This window comes from Hippoglossus stenolepis, chromosome 23, assembly GCF_022539355.2.
Source record: "Hippoglossus stenolepis isolate QCI-W04-F060 chromosome 23, HSTE1.2, whole genome shotgun sequence".
Classification (NCBI taxonomy): Eukaryota; Metazoa; Chordata; class Actinopteri; order Pleuronectiformes; family Pleuronectidae; genus Hippoglossus; species Hippoglossus stenolepis.
Window position 1 is genome coordinate 3,071,732 of NC_061505.1, and position 23,120 is coordinate 3,094,851.

General features: G+C 43.8%; 2 protein-coding genes across 3 annotated transcripts; one reads left to right on the forward strand and one right to left on the reverse strand.

The window, feature by feature from the left end:
• Nucleotides 1-260: 260 nt before the first annotated feature.
• Nucleotides 261-15,227, forward strand: stk26 (serine/threonine protein kinase 26). Of its 2 annotated transcripts, none has more exons than XM_035149514.2 (12): nt 261-626; nt 7,992-8,060; nt 8,184-8,345; nt 8,489-8,545; nt 8,817-8,925; nt 9,099-9,256; nt 11,228-11,413; nt 12,088-12,230; nt 12,339-12,435; nt 12,717-12,779; nt 13,221-13,357; nt 13,992-15,227. In XM_035149514.2, the coding sequence occupies exons 1-12, from the start codon at nt 606-608 to the stop codon at nt 14,005-14,007; spliced, it is 1,218 nt and encodes a 405-aa protein (XP_035005405.1). In that variant the 5' UTR covers nt 261-605; the 3' UTR covers nt 14,008-15,227. The 2 variants fall into 2 exon arrangements, with proteins under 2 accessions (XP_035005405.1, XP_035005406.1); XM_035149515.2 differs by having other exon boundaries at nt 13,221-13,348.
• Nucleotides 15,228-15,365: 138 nt separating this feature from the next.
• Nucleotides 15,366-22,781, reverse strand: LOC118102886 (FERM domain-containing protein 7). The gene is made up of 12 exons (XM_035149471.2): nt 22,591-22,781; nt 20,003-20,107; nt 19,855-19,897; nt 19,596-19,674; nt 19,407-19,504; nt 19,094-19,208; nt 18,799-18,946; nt 18,214-18,309; nt 17,968-18,131; nt 17,776-17,829; nt 17,623-17,737; nt 15,366-17,531 (listed from the first exon to the last, which is right to left on the reverse strand). Exons 1-12 carry the CDS (start codon nt 22,717-22,719, stop codon nt 16,320-16,322), a joined length of 2,358 nt encoding a protein of 785 aa, XP_035005362.2. The 5' UTR covers nt 22,720-22,781; the 3' UTR covers nt 15,366-16,319.
• Between the last annotated feature and the right edge of the window lie 339 nt (nt 22,782-23,120).

Consider the following 23,120-nt stretch of genomic DNA (forward strand, 5'->3'; position numbering starts at 1 on the left):
ATAACTATTACAATACAAATATTGCTTGATTATTTAAAGAGAATATTCTGTCTATTTTGTTAACGTACATGAAAGTAAAAAAAAGCAACTTTACGAGTTTAACTTAAATTTTGTTATTGATTTCCAACTTGGAGACAGATGCACTGGCGGTTTCTAAACAGCAGGGGGCAGTAAAACCTCCTGCAGTGGAACAGTGGGTGGCTCCTCCTTTAAAGGGGCAGTAACCACCTCGTCATCTTCCTCGTTCGTTCGACACTTTTTGTGAGTACACACTCTGTCAGTGTGTGTGTGTGTATGTGAGAGTGTGTATGTGATTGTGTGTATGTGTGTGTGTGTGTGTGTAGTTGTTTCATTTCCTCACTTTTTCTCTGAGGCCTCTGACACAAACAAACCTCCTCCTGCTGCTCTGTCGGACTCGAACCGCACCAGGTTAAAAACCCGTGTTCGTCTCTTTGGTCCCGGGGACACGTTCGAGTTTAGGTCGAAGTGGGGACTAACAGGAGAAGAAGGAGAAGAGGAGGCGAGAGAGGAGAAGGAGAAGCAGAAGGAGAGAACGAGTGAAAGCTGGAGGAGGAACAGGGCGTTCGGACGCAGAAGAAGTGGCCATGGAGGTTCCTGGTATGCAGGTGAGTGAGGAGGTGGATTCACAGCTCGATTCTCAGCAGCTCGGTTCCTTCTGCTCAACATCTGTTTCCCAGCAGCTGTTTGAAAACCAAACTCTGTGAACTCCCGGATATTATCCTCAGGTTCAGCTCGTTGCGTTTACTCGCGGTTTGATTCAGTCCGAACAATATTCTTACTCAGACTTGAGTTTGGAAGGTTAAAGTGTTTTTTTATGGTGTTTATATGTCTTTAAATACACGTATTCTATTAATGTACTGCCTTAAAGTTTGGGTTTTTATACTCTTTATTCAATTTATAGTGATTTTATGGTGTTTAAATGTATTATAATACAACTATACTATTCATTAAGTGACTTCAAGTTTGACCTTTTTACTCCAAATTAAGTTTATTGAGACTTTATGGTGTTTAAATGTGTTGTAATACACCTATATTATTAAGTAAGTGACTTAAATGGGCCTGTCCTACTCCATAGTGACTTTATAGAGACTTTATGGTGTTTATATTACTTAAAATGTCTTTAATTATCAATTAAGTGACTTAAAATGTGATTTTAAAACTTCATACTGACTTAACAGTGACTTTATGTTTATAAATAAAAGCTAGATATCAACTAATTGACCTAAAATGTTACTTTTCTAGTTATCAGTGAGTTTAAAATATCACAATACATCAACAGTGGCTTATAATGTGGTTATCGTACTGACTTAACAGTGAGTTTATTAATATCTCTTATAAAACACTTAAAGTAACTTAAAATGTACCTTTTCTACTCCATAGTGAGTCCACAGTGACGTTACAGCAGTTTTATCCCTCTAAATACATTTATATTATTTATTAAATGACTTAAAGTGTGACTCCATATTGAGTTTAAAGTTAATTAATGATGTTTTAATCTCTTAAAATATCACTATAGTGAATCTATAGTTGCTTATAATGTGATTTATGTTCTTCATACTGACTGAACAGTGAGTTTACAGTGTTTATATCGACTGACCCTGTAGTGACTTGATATGTGTCTGTGCTGCTCCAACTTGAGTTTAACACTTAATGATGTTCAGACCTCCTTGGACGACCCTGCCAGTTTAATCTACAGTAATTTCTCTGTTTGTTTCACAAAAATAATCCTTAAATATTAATTTAATGCTTTAAAATGTGACTTTTAATTTGTTTTTCTCTGAAGATTTGCCCCATAAGAGAAATATAGTGAATTATAATGTTACTGTCGTGTTTATAATATTCATATGTTATTATAATGTGATGATGGTGATGCTCTGTACTGAGTTTACAGAGATGTTATGGTGTTTATATTCCTAAGACGTCTCTGTTATTGATATAGTGACTTGACGCTTGTGCTGGTACAGACTTTATGATAATTTATCGTGCTTCTATTTCCTATAGCTATGATATTTATACCCTATAATTGCTTATCATGCGTCCCCCGGTGACTCATTGTGTATTCTAACTTTATTTTTAGCTCATAATCTAGATCCACTTATGATACGGACTATAACAGGACTGTGCCCACTCAGTACGAGGTGTGTATCTGCCTCTGGGACGGTGACCTGTGTTGTGTTATTGTTGCTCAGCATGGTTTATAATCTTTCATTGGACTTCCTGTTGTTGTGTAACTGCAGGTGACTGTCACACACTCTGCGTAACATCAGATTTAAATGACGTGTGTGTGTGGGACCAGGCTTGTCGATTGGAGGTAAACCAGGCGATAGACTGTGCCGCTGAACAAGGTGTGTGAGGCGAATGTGTCGAACACTCTGCCTCCTGTTTGTCCGGCTCTCAGGCGTGCCGACCTGTGGGACTGGCTGTCAGCTCGCTCTGTTTGTCCCAGGTGGGCGGGGTGTTGGCAGGCGGGGGGTGATGTCACAGGCTGGTTACGACAACACACACCTGGCGGCAGCTGTTTCAACATGGAGGCTGACAGACGTGTCTGTTGAAGCTGCAAAAGAGGTCGACGATGCAAAAACTTCACCAAAGACAAGTAACAGGAAATGGATCCCTGGTGGTTGATGGTGTGACGCCGTGGCTTGTTTCCTCTCGATGAAACCTGACTGTGACTCAGCATCTCTCAGCTGATACGACCCATGTGTGATTAGACTTATATTGTGTAACTGATTGATGAGGTTGTGTACGGGAAAACCCTGACGATGGCTCCGCCCACTCAGGTTCCCGGAAGCACCTTTTTATTGCTGCTCGTGATGTAATCGTTGGGTCAGGAGTGAATTACTGTCCCGTGATGGTTTGATGCTCACTCTCTGATAGAATGTCCATTTGGCAACAAAAAAACACTGGATGCTCCTAATTTGTAGCTTTTGCGAGGAAGGGACGAGATGTTCGGATCACGTTTACTTCCATTTACCGTTTTGTTTTGCTGGTCTGGGATTTGGTCGCTGAAGCGCCCTCCTCTGCGGCGCTTTCCACCTCCTCCTGGTTGATCCTGAGTCGTCCCTAGGCCTGATGGGAAATGTAGTCCCTCCAGTGACTTCTGACTCTATCCCCAGGTCGCTGGTAAACCTCCAATGGAAGATGTCCAGGAGGCAACAAGATTAGGACGTGGTATCGGTACATAGATTCACGTCAAATGTGGAAACTACAGTTATTGAGTAAAAGTACTTCCAACACAGTGCAGCCAATTAAACACAAAACACAACCTGTTGTATTTATATTGTCTTTTGAAAAACTTTAGGATTTTTCCCAGAATAAAGTTTATAAGAACAACATCAGGGTTCAAACGTCTCGGTGCTGAAATCCATTTAAATGAGAAGCTGAATCTCTCCTGGCTTTAGAGCAGATACTGTCAGCTGACCTCTGACCCTGACTTCCTGTCTCTCTGGTAAACTCCAACTCCCTCTGGGATCGACTTAGCGGCTTCGGCTAAACTTTCCCGCGCTCTGTGTGTTGAACCGTCCTGCAGTGAATCGTGGAATCGGGGGGGCAGCCATCGGCAGGCGTATCCGCGGCGACAGCCTCGATCAGACACCGGGGAGTGTCCTCCTCGTCTTCGGCTCTTTGTGATTTTCACGGCTGCACCTTCCTCAGCTCCTCAGGAATCCTGTCGTGACATAATCACAGGCTCGGCCCGACAGAAACCTGAAATCTTCACTTGCTCTCTCTCGTCTCTCTCTCTCTGTGTGTGTGTGTGTGTGTGTGTGTGTGTGTGTGTGTGTGTGTGTGTGTGTGTGTGTGTGTGTGTGTGTGTGTGTGTGTGTGTGTGTGTGTGTGTGTGTGTGTGTGTGTGTGTGTGTGTGTGTGTGTGTGTGTGTGTGTGTGTGTGTGTGTGGGATTTATGGTGAGCGAAAATAGCTGCTGTATTTGACGATGTTTTGAAGAACGCGTCACAACATCACGTCCGAGTGGAAAAAGTCCCACGTTTCCCTCCTGAATAAAGACACAGACACAAGAACATTTCACAACAAGCCAATTCAAGGTTTCCTACGTTTTATCCGGTTGATTCATAACGTAGCAGCAGGTCAGAAAAGTATTTTGACCCTAAAACTTCCAGTGCTTTATAAACGCTGTGAGTTTGACGCTGGTGTTGATGAGCTGTTGATCTCTTGCCTCTGTCTGAACGCTCCCGGTGCGTTGTTCAGCAGCGCTATTTGCTTGGTGCTGTTGGCCATGAAGTTTTTACCGTCCACGCAGACAGTCAGAACTCATAGTTTTGCTCAGTTCTCTCTCAGATGAGAACTTGTTTTCTCTCTGAAGTCTGTGAACCCGTCATTTGGAATCTGTGAGTTCTTCCCGGGCTCAAAACGCATCCTTCTACTTTACTTCATGGTCTGTTCAGTAGATTTTGTTTCCAACTAAGAGACAGAACCTCCATGAAAGACTCCTATCGACTCTTATCCACCAGAACAGTTCACTTTGATTGGACGAGTTTCTAATGAAGAAAAACACAACCGGTGACGTCATGTTTTTAAATGTAAAGCGAGTTATTCACATGATGCGTCGCTTTTTTTTTCAGGGAAATTCTGTGTTTGTACTTCCTCCCCCAGCAGCTGCGACCTTTGACCTCTAACACACACACACACAGATCTGTTTTTGTCTGGATTTTTGGACACACACTTGAGTGAGTAAAAACATGGGTCTCTCTCTCTCTCTCCCTCTCTCTCTCTCTTACTCACTGGTACAAAGTTTCCGTGGCGTCGTCCAAGTTTTTCCTGAGCAGCTGAATGTTTGCGTGTCAGACGGAGCGGCAGGAGTTCGCTGACCTTTAAAACCCGACCCCGCCTCCGTCTGTGCTCCTTCTCTCCTCTGTGTGAGGCTCTGACCTGAATCTACCTCTGAGCACCTCTGTTCCCTTATCACCACTTAACCTCCAGCTGTGTGTGTGTGTGCTTCTGTCTTTTCACCTCTGCTCCGCCTTTTTATTTAAATCTTCAGTCTCATGAAACGTCAGTAATGAGCCTTCATCAGAGAACCTGTCCTGATGTTTTTACAGAATCTAATAACAGTGGATTCAGTTTTATCCTTTGACCTTTTGGAGTGTGGATGGCAAACACGAGCCGTTTGGGACGGTGACAAAAATGTTCAATCAATCAACAGTCGTATATCTAACGATCTAGTTAATGATCCACGATGCGACCGCAGCTTCGATCCTGGATCTGCAACGATAAAGCACAAAGACTCGGGGGAGGAGGTGAAGTCAGTTACATGTGTTGATGAGACATTATCGTGAAGAAGAGGAGGAGGAAGAGGAAAGAGAAGCTCCATGTGTCCCCAGACACATTTAAAAATCACAACATATACAACTGACACAAAAAAACAGGAAGTCTGTCAGGCTTGGTTGGTTTTCTCTCGGGTTCGGAGTCTTGACTTTAGTCCGGACTAAACAAGGCCGGTGAGAACGAGCCCTCTCTGCTCTTCGTCTAATTGTTGAAGGATTTTTTCCCCAGAAACACGATCTGAACTTTGTCTTCGGGTTAAACATTAACACCAAACACCTTGTCCCTCTTTAATCGGGAGAGTGGGTTTGTTTGCATTTCTTAAATTCCCCCTTGAACGTCTAATGCAACGGACGATAAGCTGAAATTTAAAAACTCCCAGGTCGTGTGTTGAACCAACAGCAGCTTGAAGATTGTTTGTGCAGAAACAGAATTTATCTACAGAGACTCAGCGGCGCACATGTCCTGTAATGATTGAGCCGCCGTTGAATATTTAACTTCCTTGTCTCTAACTGTTGTTGTTTCACCACACTGAGACGGAGAGGTCAAAGTTTTACATGATCCTCAAAGCTCAGTCACGTTTATACCTTTTTTACTTATTTCACTATAAACACAAACCTCTCCCCTGTTCGATCCGCTGAAGGAGTTGAAATCATTTATTTTAGATCATTTATTTTAACGGCTCAAATGATTAAATTTGTGTGTTTTTAGTGAAATCTGGCTTTTTGTCGCCTCCTCATTCGATTCGGTTTCTGCTCAGAAAGTTTCAGTTACGTCAAATAATCATCAGTGTTTCCATAAATATGAAAACGCTTCTCGGGATAAATCGTTTGTACTCGGTTTGTTTCTGGAGGAAACCGTGACCTGGAAGGAAGAAGAAGAGAAGATGATTAAATGTTTTCAGCAACATCACAGAAAACTTGTGATGCTCGAAGGTAAAACTACACAACTGGAGCTGAGGATCCCAAAATAGATGCTGCTGTGATTGGAGAGAGAGACAGAGAGAGAGAGACAGAGGGTCAGTTGTCTCTCGCCCGTGCCCTGCAGGGGGAAACCCAATGGTTGATTATTATATCATCGCACAATCGATAACTCGGTGGCTCGTCTCGGAGCTTCCTCACTGGCTCGAGGTGACGAGTGGAGCATGTGATTTTTAAAATGTTGTGACACGTCGGGAGAAATGTGTGAATTCTTTGCCAGATTTCAGCTGAATGCTCATTGGACAATTGGACTGTGATGACAGAACTGCACTGAAGTTTGAGTATGTTCCTGAAAAGTTCCGGAGGTTCTGCTTGTGAGAACACGACATGTCTGAGTCGGTTGCTCCGGAGCTCTCTAGTAAAATGTCAGAGTGAGTCCATGTGAGAAAACAGCAGGACAAATGTCTGGAAACGTGTTGATGAGGTTTCTAACACGTGACGGACGTGAAACTCGAAACCCTCAGGATGAAGACGAGGAGCCACCGCCGCACACGTAGAAGACGAAGACGCTGTTTGTTTTCAGCGTCTCTATCTCTGCTCCGTCTGATCCCTCGTCCTCCTCTCGTCTCCCCGCTGAAAAAGTCAAAAGTATCATTAGACAGTAACTGCTGTGTTTGCTGAGAGGGTGTGGCAGCGCTGCGGTCGCGTGTGTGTGTGTGTGTGTGTGTGTGTGTGTGTGTGTGTGTGTGTGTGTGTGTGTGTGTGTGTGTGTTTTAGTTCACACAGGAAGTTCAGGCAGCAGCATTACAGGAATATCTTACACTGCTGTGGGTGTGTGTTTATTAAATGTTCTTCCAAAACTTTTAGGAGCTTGTGTGTGTGTGTGTGTGTGTGTGGTTTTTAAGGCCTCAACTCTCCCTAACTCTCTCCAGTCCAAACCACAGACTATAAATATAGATGAACGACATGTCGGCTCCTGAAAGTGTAGCAGAGTTATCTCCATCGCCCCCTGGTGGCTGGTTGCACGGCAGCTCTTAAACCCCGCCTCCACCGTGTTAGTGGATGGGACAACTAAAAAGAGCCAAAACTGATTTACCCCCGACCTCTCTGTGACGTCCCTGGTAGCTCAATGAGTTTGAATGTGACTTAAAAACCACAAAGTGTAAAAACGTGACTTTCATAAGTTTCTGACTGTGTCGTTTATTCCTGTAAAGTTTCTGCTTTTTGAGTTTTACAGCAACAGAGTGTGTGTGTTTTGTGCGTGTGTGTGTTGTGTGTGTGTGTGTGTGCAGCTGTGTGTTCAGTTCCTGTTATCTTTAACTGTCATGCTTGTTTCCGTGTGTGTGTGTGTGTGTGTGTGTGTGTGTGTGTGTGTGTGTGTGTGTGTGTGTGTGTGTGTGTGTGTGTGTGTGTGTGTGTGTGTGTGTGTGTGTGTGTGTGTGTGTGTGTGTGTGTGTGTGTGTGTGTGTGTGTGTGTGTGTGTGTGAGAGAGAAAACGAGAGTCACAGGGAATGTGACGGAAACATTTTTATCTTTACTTGACTTTTGTTGACTCAAATAACATTTATTTTCCTCATACATTTTCTCAAAGTAACTACACAATCTAATGTTGTACTTAAACTTATTACTGTGTTTTCATTAGTGTTTTGATGTGTTTTTACTGTTGGGTTTTGTTTTTATTATTCATTCTAATGCTAAATTAAGATATTTTTACTATTATTATATAATTTTAACCCATTTATTCCTCTTGTCTGTCGTCGTCTGTCCTCAGAGCTCTCAGATCGATCCTGAGGAGTTGTTCACTAAACTAGATCGTATCGGAAAAGGATCGTTTGGAGAGGTACAGTGTAACTTTTCACTTTTTATTTAATTGTGTTAGTTGTTACCTCAATTTATTTTAAGCTTTACTGGTGTGTGTGTTAATCTCTTCTTCCTCTTCCTCCTCCTCCTCCTCCTCCTGCAGGTGTTCAAAGGCATCGATAATCGCACTCAGAGCGTTGTCGCCATAAAGACCATTGACCTGGAGGAGGCGGAGGACGAGATCGAGGACATCCAGCAGGAGATCACGGTTCTCAGTCAGTGCGACAGTCCCTACATCACCAAGTACTACGGCTCCTACCTGAAGGTGAGAGCCGGACGGGTTTAGATTCATTAAAACATCGCTGGATACCTTTTTTAATTTAAAGATGATTGTGATAAGTTATGAACAGCAACTTTAATTCATTTATTACATTATCTGTAAATGAAGAGCGCTCTTTTCTTCTTCAGGGCAGTAAACTATGGATCATCATGGAGTATCTGGGTGGAGGCTCAGCTCTGGACCTGGTGAGTGTTGAATCAGATATCAACAAGATTCAAATTCAGAAAACTTTATCTGTACTGAGACAATAAAATGCAAAAATTAAAGCACCTGGTTTAAGTTTTATGATTTTCTCACTAAGTTGCAACCGTGTGTGCTGGAAAACGAGTCTGACACATAACAACACAACACAACAAAAACATTTGATCGATGAATCAGCAGCTTTAAAATGGTAAAAATTAATATTGTGTGTCTGTGTGTGTGTCTGTTTGTGTGTGTGTGTGTGTGTGTGTGTAGCTGCGGGCGGGTCCGTTTGACGAGTCTCAGATCGCCACCATGTTGAAGGAGATCCTGAAGGGCCTCGACTACCTGCACTCGGAGAAGAAGATCCACAGAGACATTAAAGGTGCGACTGACATTAAAAACCTCACATGTCAATTTCATATTGATTTCAATGTAAAACTCGTTCTCTCTCAACCTCAATTTCATCTTTACTTTATTTTCAATCATCGCAAATACTCACACAAACCCTGATTGTTGAGAATCACTTGTAGTAACGTTGTTTCATTTCTCCGACAGCTGCCAACGTCCTGCTGTCGGAGCACGGCCAGGTGAAGCTGGCGGACTTCGGCGTGGCCGGTCAGCTGACGGACACGCAGATCAAGAGGGAAACCTTCGTGGGGACGCCGTTCTGGATGGCTCCCGAGGTCATCCAGCAGTCCGCCTACGACTCCAAGGTCGGTTGTTTTAAATGTCACGACACTTTCACTGTCATTTGTGTCATATTTCAAATCCCCAATTTTATTCAAGGTGACAGGAAGTTTCATTTAGTCGCCTCTCAGTTGTGTCACATCCTCTTCCCCTGTGGCTTTTGTGCGTCTCTGCTGTAACTTCAAATGACGCATGACGAAAGAAAAACACACAGTTCAGCCAGTCAGCTGTTTTCTTTCCTTCCACTGGATTCACCTGATTTGCACCCGAGTCACGTCAGGTAGATTTTCCTCAGCACTGGTGGTAAAGACAACATCTCCCATGATCCCACGCTGCTGCACAACGTCAACAAACTTTGCATTGTGCAAAAAAAAAAACCGAGACAAGAAGCGCACACAAACACACAATGCCTGTGCCGCCATCTGGATAGAATCACGTTGGTGACAGGACAGTTTCTGCAGACACGTGCACATGGACATTTTCTATACACGTGCACTAAACGTGCTGGCGACCTCCGGACAGCGAGAAGAAACGATTCCCGTGAACCGTTGATCCGGCTGTTTCGTCGGCAGCAGGAAGGAAGTGGATGAAATAACTTCCAGTCGGTTGTAAAACACACGACACACGATTTATATTTCTAAATCCGACCCTCGGCCCCCGAACGCTGACAACAGCCTTTAGACTCTGTCATGTTGGATTTAACATGCTTTCCTCCCTGTTTGCCTGTTGCCTTGACGACGTCGGCCATGTGGATCTTTTTCGTTGCCTCTGGCCCCCGAGGTCGTTTGCATTATTTCCAGAGTCTCCCCGCTTCTATTTGCATAGAAACACCCAAACTGGGCCGACGACAAAAAGGACACTCGCAACAACAAAGTGTGTTTATTTATAAATCTCTGATCTCGTGGTGTTTTTGTTTTCTGAGGGATTCCCTCGTCTTCTCTCCGTTTGGGTCGTGTCCCACAAAGAGATGAAATCCAAACAGTGAAACAATGAGATGTTGTCCGCGCTCAGAGCTGCAGCTGCTGTCGTCAAACACACACACAAGTAAACGCAGCGTTTAGAGAGCTGAAAGACGCCCAAGAACAAAGTCAACAAATGAAATGAAATAATGAGGTGACGTCACGTGTGTGTGTGTGTGTGTGTGTGTGCGCGCGTCTGGTTTTGTGTTCTTTGGAAACAGGGTATGTCCTGATGTGGTTTGATTCATGTGTGTTTGTGTCTGTCTGTGTGTGTGTGTGTGTGTGTGTGGCCTCAGTTTTCATTTAATTATATTTAATATTTAATTTTATGCTCTGTTCCCGTACAGTTTCAATGCGCCCACATGTGGCGCTGTTTCAGAAAGTTAGTTTTTGTAGAATAAAGAACAAACAAGACAGCAAGAAAACACGCGTTGTGTCGCGTTGTGTCTCGTTGTGTCGTGTTGTGTGTCTGTGCTCTGAGCACAAGCTGCCATATGCTCAGTGTGTAACAGTGTCGGAGCCGCTGGAGTTAACAGTCAAACAGCGGCCGAGCATCCTGTTGTAACATGATACTGCCGACTGTGTGTGTGTGTGTGTGTGTGTGTGTGAGATCACGTCTGTTAACCTGGGCTCGACACATGGTTGCTGTAGCAAGTTGAGAAGACGTGACATTCAAACTGTGTGCATGTGGAAGTCCTGAGTGTGTGTGTGTGTGTGTGTGTTGTGCGTCTTTGTGTTTACTTTTGTTGTGTGTGTGTGTGTGCACGTTCAGGTTGACATATGGTTTGTGGGTGTTACACAAAAAGACACACACCTGACTGCAGGTGCGTTCACCTGCACGTAGGAGCAGCTCGGTTCCAAACTGTAAAGGACAGAAAATGACATAAGTGTAATTAAATATGTGCAGAAATAAATAGTTTAAAACATAAATAAATGAAAAATAAATATATTTTATGATGAAAAAAGCTATTTCTGTATTTCAACTTGTATTTATTTCTACATTTATTCATTTATTTGTGTGTGTTTGTCTCTTTCCAGGCCGACATCTGGTCGCTGGGCATCACGGCCATCGAGCTCGCCAAAGGTGAACCCCCGAACTCGGACATGCACCCGATGCGAGTTCTCTTCCACATCCCCAAGTCTCCACCGCCGACGCTCACCGGAGAATTCTCCAAGAGCTTCAAAGAGTTCACAGAGGCCTGTCTCAACAAGGACCCCACCTTCGTAAGAGACACACACACACACACACACACACAGACACACACAGACACACACTCACACAATCAAACAAACACGTAGACTTACACGTGTGCAAACACTTTATTTTATTTCCATTTCTTATGTTTTACTTTCCATTTGCTGTTTGTAGCATTTTGTAATGTTAATGCTTTGGAATGAAAAATATATTTATTTAAGTTTTATTTTTTTTTTACAGTTTTTCATTCACGAAAAACAATAATACAGTTTTTTTTATTTTCTGTGTTTTTCATTTGAAGCAACTTCTCTATTCTGGTTTAATTGCTGTTGCTTCTTGCTGCCCCCTGGTGGACTAATAGCTCCACTTCTCTCTCCATTTGTATCTTCTGCTCCTCAACATATAAACCGATTATGAATAATTTTAAACATAAGTAAAATTTCTAAACCTGAGACAAACTTGTTTTAAATTATATTTGAGTTGAAAAAAAGGAACATTAACAAACAAAGAACATTTAACAGCTTACATTAAATATATCATAAATACATGTATTTAAATAATAATAAAGTAAAATTATAAGTGTGTGTGTGTGTGTGTGTGTGTGTGTGTGTGTGTGTGTGTGTGTGTGTGTGTGTGTGTGTGTGTGTGTGTGTGTGTGTGTGTGTGTGTGTGTGTGTGTGTGTGTGTGTGTGTGTGTGTGCAGCGTCCCACAGCGAAGGAGCTCCTCAAACACAAGTTCATCATCAAACACTGTAAGAAGACGTCCTACCTCAGCGAGTTGATTGACAGGTACAGGAGGTGGAAGGAGGAGGGGCACAGCGGCAGCAGCTCCGACGACTCCGACAGGTAATCAGATTACTTCCGTCGACGAAGTAACTTCTCAGCGCCTGTATTTTGCTCGCTGAGTAACATGAGTGTCTGTGTGTGTGTGTGTGTGTGTCTGTCTGCGCGCAGTGAGTCCAGTAACAAGGAGAACAGTGAGTCTCCTGAATGGTCCTTCACCACCGTTCGTAAGAAGAAGACCGAGGGCAGGAAGGTTCTCAACGGAACGGTCAGTGCACGTGTCATCGGAACAAGAACATCGTGATATCAGTGCATCGTCGAACTTTTAACGATAAAATAACATCTTCTATATCCCCAAGTTTTTAAATTTCACGAAAACCAAAAGTAGAAACTGCTTTTCAATCAAGTCAGTTTTAAAAATAACCTTGTTTGAATTGTTGAACATTCATTATTTTCCTCCTTCCTCCTTCCTCCTCCTCCTCCTTCCTCCTCCTCCTTCCTCCTCCTCCTCCTCCTCCTCCTCCTCCTCCTCCTCCTCCTCCTCATCAGGTTCCGGAGCAGTTGAGTAAATCAACCAGTCTGACCACAGTCATCTCCCCTGTCTTCACCGAGGTCAGTACACAGACACTCATAAAATATAAAGTAAAGCACATCTCTCTTTGTTTTATTTTCTGAGACGTACACAGCATCACGTTGAAAGAGAAATAGATAAATTAGATTATTATAATTTGAACATTTGGTCAAAGACAAATTTAAAAACAAACTTGTTTAAAACGGAAATGAAACATTTCAGGACCAAAGCAAATAACATTTGGGAATAAAATAATAAAGGGAAGAAAAAAGCTATTAATGTTGGACAAAAAGAACAATTCCTAATAAAAAATAACCTTTAAAGAGTTCTGTATTGGGGATTAATTCCCCAAAAGTTTTAATACGTGATTTAAACGATCGGTAAATTTACAAATTATTGCTTTTTAAAAACCACCAAACTGAGCTTTTCAAAACGAGGTGCAGATTGTTCCCTGTTCAGTTTCGGTTGTTTCTCCTGTGCAGTTGAAGCAGCAGCACAAGGAGCACTCCGAGCAGCGCCTGGCCATCGAGGAGCTGGAACGCAACATCCGATTGGCCGAGGACGTGTGTCCAGGCATCACGGACAGGATGGTCACACACATCATTGCCAGGTACCAGAAGTACGTCCGTTGTCGTTTTTCTAAACCAATCAACTCTTTAGTTTCACTTTGTCTGTTTCCTTTCTCGCTGGCTTCCGTGATTTCTCCATTTCGTCAGATTTGTAAAATGTTTTCTTTTCTTTTGTCGTCTTCGTTAAGTTCTCTCGATTGAAAGCGAAGCTCCAGTCAAATAGTTTAGTCGACATCACGCCGGGTCCTCGACCTCATGTCGCCGCTCACGTAGTTCAACTCCACGTCAGAATCTCCTTGAAGACTTTAATTATTCGGGCTCACGTTGAGCTCCTCTTGTTGTAAAGTTGTATTTCATCAAAGTGCTTTGATTCTCTTTTTTTTTTTCCTAATTAACCGGAGGGAAACTGGGGCAGGGTCGTATTATTCCATCAAAGAGGAACTTAAAGGCTGCAGCCGGCAATTATTTTTCATTATCAATATATCTGACAATTATTATTCTTAGAAAAATAACACGTCAGTTCATAGAGAAACATGGCCACTCACTCGGGGCCCGGCAGCAGACTTGTGCCCCCCGGGGCCCCTGAGAGAGTTCATGCTCTCGTCCTTTCGTGTTGTTTTACGAAGACGAAATCTTCCTCCTTCCGATCATTTGTTCACTGACGCCTTCGTTTCTCTCGGACAGATTCACGACCAACTGAAGGACGGACGGACGGAGAGAAGGACGAGCGTGAAATGAAGACTGTCTCCGTACGGTGACGCTGCTGGATGATTGGATACGAAGGAGATTTGCTGTGCGATGTCTCCTCGCTGTACACACACACACCTACACACACATCCACACACACACACACACACACTACTAATGTAATATATACACTATATATTATGTATATATATTTTTTCACTGCCGCTGGTTGAACCTTTCCCCCCCCCCCACGTTGGAATCAAAAGACGGCTGCACTTTGAATGAACTGAATTTGCGAGTCGGTCGGACTTTTGGTTCTCGTTTCCGTTTTCAGGGTCATGAACTCTCTCCGGTTCTTTTTTTTTTTCCCAGTCACTTCTCAAGCTAAAGTTTTGAAAGCAAAGTGAGACGCAGCCGTGAGTCCGACTTCATTCAAACTTAACTCCATGAATAATCTCCCCAAACGCCCTGATCTCCCACCATGTGCCTTAATTGTCGATTTGCTGTCGTTTTTCTAAAAGATGTCATTTTTGTTTGATGGAGATGTTTTCGTTCCACACAGATGATGATGTGTAACGAGGGTTGTCGTCCGTCGGCAGGCGCGTGTGTGTGTTCAGTGTCTCGGCCTTGATCCTTGTATATTTCTTTGTGTTTGCTCGGTAGCACTTGAGACAGATTCTCTGCCAATATTGCATTTTGTTTTGTTGTCTTCGGTAAAACTTTTCACTTGCAGCTCCCCGATTCTGGAAGTCAGCTCAGATCCGACATGCGTTCAAACTTTGAGGTGAAATCTTTTCCACTCTGGTTTTCCAGCGGTTAAGATTAAAATACAATCGATTCATACGGTAAGTATTTCAAAGTTTCCACAGTTTAAAACGCGTCAAAAACAAACTGCTGTCTTCCACTGGCTTCGTGAAAAGTCTGTGATATGCATCAAGTTGGGGAAACTGTTGAGATGTGGACTTGATTGTTGAAGCATCTTTAACTTAACGCACGATGTTTTATCGCGTAACAAGTGACACAGGTTCTTCTCAAGAGCGACGGGAGCTGTAAATAAAGGTTTTAACGACCGTTTGTACCAAAGACACTATAAAACTTTTTATATATCATAAGGGATACAATAATGCTTGTTGAGGGGGAAATGTATGGAAGATGTAAGATTTTACAGTAATGTTCTTTTTTTTGTAGCGGGACTTAGAGTTTTATGAATAAATATTTAAGTTTGATTCAAAACTTTGTGTTTCTAAAAAAATAATTCTGTTTTCAATCACAAGCTTTCATCTTACTCCATCTTCTTATTTGAAAAGTTTTAATTTGTGTTATTTGAACATAAAAAAATCCCCATGACTAGATTAGGAATGAGGTATTTTCTTCTTCTGCATAATAATTTATTCATAATTTCAGCTGTAATATCAACAAAAACATGAGTCAAGTTTTCACACTGCCGGAACACTCTAAATTTCAAATTCAATTCTTCAAAGTAATAAGAGAATAATCAGTTTCCACTAAAAGACTTCACGGTCTATCACGGCGTCTTCCACCAGTTGGACGTTGGTCTGGAAAACCTCCAGAAGAGACAGATCCTGATCAGACGTCTGAAGCTCAGGTTCGAGTTCCCTCCAGATGTTCGAGTTCCCTCCAGATGTTCGAGTTCCTCCAGATGTTCGAGTTCCCTCCAGATGTTCGAGCTCCAAACAGGGAAACCCCAGGCACTCCCCGATGGTGGGAACGTGGGTTCACTGGTAAATCAAAGGCTTTTTGTTCTGGTCCAGTTCTGTCTGCACGCACAACAACCACAATAGTTCCGATGCTTCGCCAATCCGCTTGTAGTTGATTATCCATTTAGCTTTTTAAACTGCTAGCTACTTTTTTACCACAAGGGGTTAAGTGATAGGAGCCTCACAGCAAAGGTTGCGAGTCTTAACATCATCGTTTCCAAACATCTCAGTTTCTCTCCTCTCAAACTCCGGAGTAGTGACACCAGACGTATCCGTGGCAGAGCTCGTGTGTTTTCAAACGAAAACTGACGTGAACAAGACTCGACCCCAAACAGAAGAAGCAACCACAGTTTTCTAGCACAGAACCCAACACAAAATCTAGTTTTCCTTCATCTTCCAGAAGATCGTAAGTCATTGACATTGACACAGGCTTTAAAACTTTAAAGCTTCTAGAGACGAACCTCTTCTGCTAAAGCTGAGGCTGGTTCTGCTTGTTCTGGAATTAGTTTCCACCTTCTGAAAACTAGAACAAGGCAAAGTTCGAACACTTCATCCGTCAGGTTTGAATGTGCTCGTGTCGTTGATCTGTTTCCATGTGGAGAAGAATCTACAAGGTGACCTCTGTCATCTTCACAGGACCTTTAGTCTCTTCTCTCTCACTTCTTACTTTATTCTCCTCCTCACTCTTCATTTCCTTTTTGGCCTTTTCCTTCGCTGCTCCATCGTCCTCGTCTTCCTCGTCTTCCTCCTCGTCTAGTTGGAGGCTTCCAGAAGAAAACCTCATCCTGGCTAGACCAGCGGACCGAACCATCTTCCCCAGTGGGGGTGGTTGGCAGTAATATGGGTAGAAAACCTCTGGGTCCGAGTCGCTGTAGCTTCCTGTTGTGCCTCCGATCATGCATAGCGACGTGGGCCGTTCTGGCAGAGGGGAGGAGTTTAGTGGGAGGTAGGTGGGTCTGGTGGGCCGGGTCAGGTGAGGGTAGTAACCAAGGGGCCGAAACTCAGAGGCGGGGTTAAAGGCGGGGTTAGAACTCCTTGAGAGATGGAACTTAACATCTGGTTGGCTCGCTACGCGGCGAGGCAGCCCTGGGAGGAAATTGCAGTCGTCACTGTAATGGCCGGCCTCAGTATGTCCAATGCCCAAGAACCGTGCCCCATTGCTTCCCTGCTGGTAAACTCTGGCCAACCCGCCTGAGCCACAGGGGCGGAGGTTCCTCCTGATTGGTGAAGCAGACGGCGAATCGTGGCCTAGTGGGTAGTAAGACGGCCGCGATAGGCCTTCCGTTGTCACATATTCCCGCCTCCTCGGCTGCGGGAAACGCTCCAGTGAAGAAACGGCAACATAGTCCGTCAAGTAGGGGTAACGGTTGAGTGGCGAGGACCCAGCTGATGGGAATGATGGGAGGATGGGGTGATACTGGTAGGCAGGACTGTTTGGGTAAAGAAGAACCAGCTGCTGTGCGGCGTCTGGGTGTGGCTGGGGATTGGGCCGACGTCTCGATCGGTTGCCGTAGACCCCGGCCAGCCTCTGGGCTTGGCGCTGCATCTCGATGCGTCCGCCCCTCACGTCCTCCATCAGAGATGTAGAGGCTGATCTGGTCTTCGGTGAGGGGCTTGATTGGTGCAGAGGAGAGAGGGGCGAGACCTGGGAGAGAGGCCACGGCCTCCGGGTGACCTCCACAGATGATTGGCTGCGTTTAGCCCCTCCCCTCCTGATTTCGATGTCGTCTACGCCTCGATGATGTGGGTCCAACTCGTTTTGACTCTGGATCGCCAAGGCACGGGTCGACCGGGGGAAGGGATGTGAGTGCTGATACATCTTGAAGAGGTGAGACGCACAAAGATCAAGGAAAGCTATTCAGTTTGAGTATGTGCACAGTGTTTAAACAGTGAATTGAAGCTGTTATTACTTGTTTGGAGACGTCGGTGAGGAGATCAGGAGACGACCGACACTGTCTGGGATCGTAGTCGGACTGACAGTAAGTTCTGGAGAAAAGAAAAGATGACGCAGCATTAAGGGTTTGTCTCACACATTCCACTTATGATGATGAATCTATTCTCACCTCTTCTTCTCCCCTGATCCCAAACACTCCAGCAGCTGTTTCTGTGTCCGCCCACTGCCACACACAATAAAACATTAAGTATACGAACCAGCCCGTGTCACAGAATAAATCCTCATACGTCGTTAAATGCTTCATTTTCAGTTTTCCCCAAGAGTGTGTCTGTCTGTCTGTGTGTGTCTGTGTGTGTGTCACCTGTATCTGAAGCTGGAGCCCTTACAGGACAACAGTGTTTTGTGAATCGCCGTTGGTTCCTCTGCAAGTCTGAAGAAGGCGTGATACTCGACACACGTCTTCCAGAAGGATTTACACACGTCCCGACTCGCCATGGAAAACTCCAGAATGTCTTTACAGGACGGCTGCATGAATGTCACACAACAGATTAATAATGACGTACAACACGTATTCGATTCTTTAAAGGAATTCTCTTCTCGTCCTCACCCCCACTTTGTCGTGCAGTTTGATGAGAAAATGTTTCCGCTTGAAGCTCAGCTTGCGGATCTTCGCCCAACTGAAAGTATTTATTTTGGTGTTTCCCTGGAAACCAAAGAGGTAAAATGATTAAATGTATATTTAAGTGCTAATAACAGGCTAAAGAAAGCTTCCCCTGTCATTTCATTCATCGACCAACCTGTTGCCAACCATGGACTGTAAATAAAAATGGACGACACGTCTTCACTTCCTCCTACTGCACAGAAATGAAGCCACCCATACACAAGCTCGACCAATCGGGAGTCAGTCTCAGCTGTCAATCATGACGTCTCTTTCTTATATCATCAAATATATATATATGTATATTTTGGCTTCACTTTTCAGAGCTGTCATGTCGTCCATCTTTATGGTTTCAACAGGGAAATGTGATTGTTTCTTTACTATCTTTAGGAATCTCTTTATGAAAAAGTTATAAAACTCATTCTCAAGGGTCAATGAATGTTTCTACTACATGTTCTTGCAGTGCCAAGATGCTAACGGCGCCTCCTGTGGGCAGAGTAGTGGCATGTCAGTGTGCACGTTAGGTTCACGTACCTGAAACACCAGCACTCCAGAGTGTGTGACGGCCAGGTTGATCCTCATCCCCTCCCCGTCGTGGGCCGGGTGCGGCCGGATGCCGTACATGTCCAACTTCCTCGCCACCTCCAGCAGGTGGATGTCCGAGTCTGCCGGAGACGCACCTCTACACAGAGACAGAGGAGGGATGACAAGAGCAGGACGGACGTGTCCCCAACAGGCTTTATGAGACATTTCCACAACACCAGTGGGTGAAGAACTTCTGCAGGTTTTGAAATGAAAGCGTTGAGGATCCACAGCGTCCGGACTGTACCTGTGTCTCTTGTGGAACTTGATGATCTTGTGGTCCAGATATTCCTGGTTGGGGACGTACTGCTTCATCTCTAAATGTTGACAATCCAGATCCTCATCGAAGTCCCCGAGCTCTGCTGTAACACAAACACACACAAACACACACAAACACGCCGGTGAAACAGTGTTAACGTTCAATCAAAAACTTTTCTTTGCCTCCAGATGTGCTTCAAGTAACCGAACTAGTCACATGAATAAAATAATTCTGGTAAATATGAACTTTATATCTCAGATATGACATCTACACTTTATCTGGGCTGTATTTGGATGCTTACACTGCAATATGTGAGAGACCAGCAGGGCGGCGCTGTTGTCATTACAGGTCAGGCTGCTGTTCGACAAATCCTGTTTCATCTGTAATGCAAAAAGATACCTACACACACACACACACACACACACACACGGTATGGATTCAGTGTTAAGTTCTTAATGAGTTTTTAATCAGTTGAATTAAACCCTGTTACCTGGTGAGGCCTCTCTTCAGCTGCCCCGGGTCCGGAGGGAAGAACTTGACTATAAACCTGAAGAAAAGATCGCTGGTGTCTGACGGAGAGAAAAAGATGTTGAGGAGAAGAAGGAGAAGGAAACGTTTGCATTCGTTTAAGTTATTAGTATCATTATTATAAGTATTAGTAGTAGTAGCAGTAGTTGTAGTTCTAGAAGGAGCAGTAGTGGTAGTGGTAGTATTTGAGTTTCTCGAGCGTGAAGGCAAATGTGACTTACATTTAATCTGTTTGGCCAGCGGCTTCAGCAGCTCCAACCAAACCTGCAACACATCACACATTGAAGTTTGAACATGTATTTTAACATATGTTCTGTTTGTGTGTACGACAACAGACACGTTAACTTTAGGTGTGTTTGTGTTTCATACGTAGTTTCCACTGTGGTGTCTGAACTCCAGTCCAAAGTACTCTTTCTCCAGCAGTTTGAGATGACCGCACACTTTGTTGAAGAAGTCGCCTCCTAAAACCTTTTGCTGTGAAAACCAGACAGAGAATTAAAGAGAAAAGGGAGGGGGGGGTAATTGGTTAATTGGATTTTTTTAATCGAGAACGTCTTAAAGCTGGAGTCCAGGGACACTCTGGGGAACACGGCTAAATGCGCTACGACTTAGCTTCACTAGAACTTAGTGTAATGAGTTTGTATGAAGTTTTTATTACCGCGACCTGATGAACGGATGAACTGGTGAACTGTCATATCGTCCATCTTTGTGTACAGTCGATGATGTGAACTTAATAACCTTTGTGAACCCTTTAAACTCGTCCTTTCCTCTTCCTCCTCCCTCCCCCTCTCTATCCCTCTATCTTCCTCCCTTCCTCCCTCATCTCTCTAATTACCGAGATGCATTGTGGGTTTTCTCTGAGAGTTTGCTGTCTGCTAGCTGGTGTTTACCGCCCTGCCGCTGGTCACTGGACGTCCTTCATTAACTTGTCATGATGGAGGAAGAGGAGGGACGAAGCAGCTGCGAGCGATTATAACGGGAACAGGACTAACCCGTGATTACTGGAGACTAATGGCTGCAGCACAGCACTTAGTTTCAACGGAGGAGAAAATAGACTTTACTGTCGTGTCAGACGAAAACAAGTTGTAAAATAAACGTTTTATTTTTGTCTTTTTGATGCTGAGATAAGTAGATCAGGACTTTATCATATGTGTCAGGACGTTTTTTAACTTTGTGTTGGATTTGAATATAAGATCCACACTGTTGACACATGGACGACAAATCGTGTTCCTCGCTACCTCAACAGTAACACACAGACACACAACACGTCACTATATGAAATTAAAACGAGATAAAGGTACACGTATATTTGCATTAATATGTTTTTGTGTGTGTTTGTACTCGTGTCGCTCGACCTTTTCCTTCATGTCCTGGTCTTTACACCACTCTGTCCCTCTCTCTCTCTTCCCCCTGTCTGATCATTAATCCTTGTTTTGCCCTGAAGGTTTGAAGATCGAGGTCAGACGAGAAAAACACAGCGAACCGTAAAAAAACTATTTCTGTAAATCACACTTATTACCTCCTCTGTTTAAAATGTACGTTTTTATTTATCAGTTTCTTTCTGCCCTCATCTACTCATTCAGTTTTTTTTTTTCTTTTATTCCTCCTCCCTCCTCCATCTCTCTCTCCTCTTCTAAAGATGCTGCTAATGTCCCAGAGGCTGCTGGGAAACTGACAGAGAGCGAGCGTGGGGCGGAGAAAATGGAGCTACAACAATGCTGCAACACACACACACACACACACACACACACACACACACACACACACACACACACACACACACACACACACACAGCGAGGGTCTCTTTTTAGATCACTGCCTCGGAGGCGACGTCACCATGTCGGAGACTCGTCCTGTCACTCGTCTTGCTCCTGACCCGGATACTGGATCACATGTCAGTTCATAGACAGCAGAGTGTTCACGATCCAGATGTGTACACGTCACACAGCTGTCTGACAGCTGGCAGATGTAACAAATAGAGATTAGAAGCGTTTTCTTAATGTTCACTTGTGCATTAACATAAAAGTTTAATTGTTGGTGTTTCCATCTTCCAACGTTGAAGAACTGCAGAGCAGATGTGGACGTGATAACATGAACATCTGTCCTCTACAAGTTAATATTAACTCAGTTTCTAACAAATGTGAAAATCATAACCTATTTAATGTTAATTTCCTGTTGTATCTTGATTTATATTTGTTGATATGAAAACTTTTAGTTCACAGAATGAACAAAGCAGAAAAATGCTTTTGCTGTTGGAAATGGTGTCAGTTGGTAGTTTGTCCACAGTGTGTTACTTTTATTAATATTAGTAGTAGCTTTTAAAAAGTGTGTGATGTGTATTTATATTTAAAATGCAGGTACATTTTTCTTAATTCAAGTATATATACTTCATGCATAGTTGTACTTGTGTTTTATAGGATGGATGGATGACATTAAATCAGGGGAATGAGCTGTGAACAGTTTGTGTTTTAAAGTCCGGTCGGCAGCTGATGGAGGAAATGAGTCACACACTGTTTGTTTAAAACATGTTCCAGATGTAAACTGCTCCACCTCAGTGGAAACACTCAGCATCGGTCTGCAGCTCCATCACAATCTGGTGAAGACAAACGTTTCCAACCCATAATGAACCTGATTGTTCCAGAGGATCTGAGAAGCTTCACAAACATTCACCTCCAGAAACCTGTTGTTACCGTTCATGAGCTGCTGTGAATTCATAACCATGGAGATAAAGAGTATCAGAGCCTGAGATGGATAAAGTTTGATGTGAAGATAAGATCCCTCACACACACACACACACACACACACACACACACACACAGACAAGTTCCGAGCAGCTGATAGTCAGACAGAAATATGATTCATAGAGAAACATTCAGTAAAGTGCAGCGATGTTTGCGGATAAATGAAGCTGTGCGTCATTTGGAGCGGACGCACGCGCTTCTGATGAAGAACTCACCTCCACCTCGAACGTGCGCTCGCTCTCATCCAGGAAGATCACGCGCAGCCGGAGCTTGGTCTCCTTGGAGACCCGGGTCTTGGCGGAGAGACTCCCGAGTCCCCGGCTCCTCCGGTGACCGTCCCCCATCCGAGCCTCACCTCTGCGGGGAGGACTGAGAGCAGCCGGGGTCTAATCCTCCATCACACCCAGCACCGTCACCTTCATCATCATCACCACCACCATCCTCCTCTTCATCATCTGACTCCGGGGATCTGCCGCTGCCGCTGGAGCGCGCGCTCCCCAGATGCGTAATGGCGCACTGACGTTGTTCCCAGACACTGAAGCTGAAAGTGACGGAGCTGGATTCATCCTATACAAAATCATACACAACATCATATATCAACAACTATACTGACCCACAACTTATATTGTATACTCTACTAATATACATACATACTCTATATTATATTCTATACCATAAACCCTAGCTACATACTATAATATATACTCTATAAACACACAATACTATATACTATGTAATAAACTAC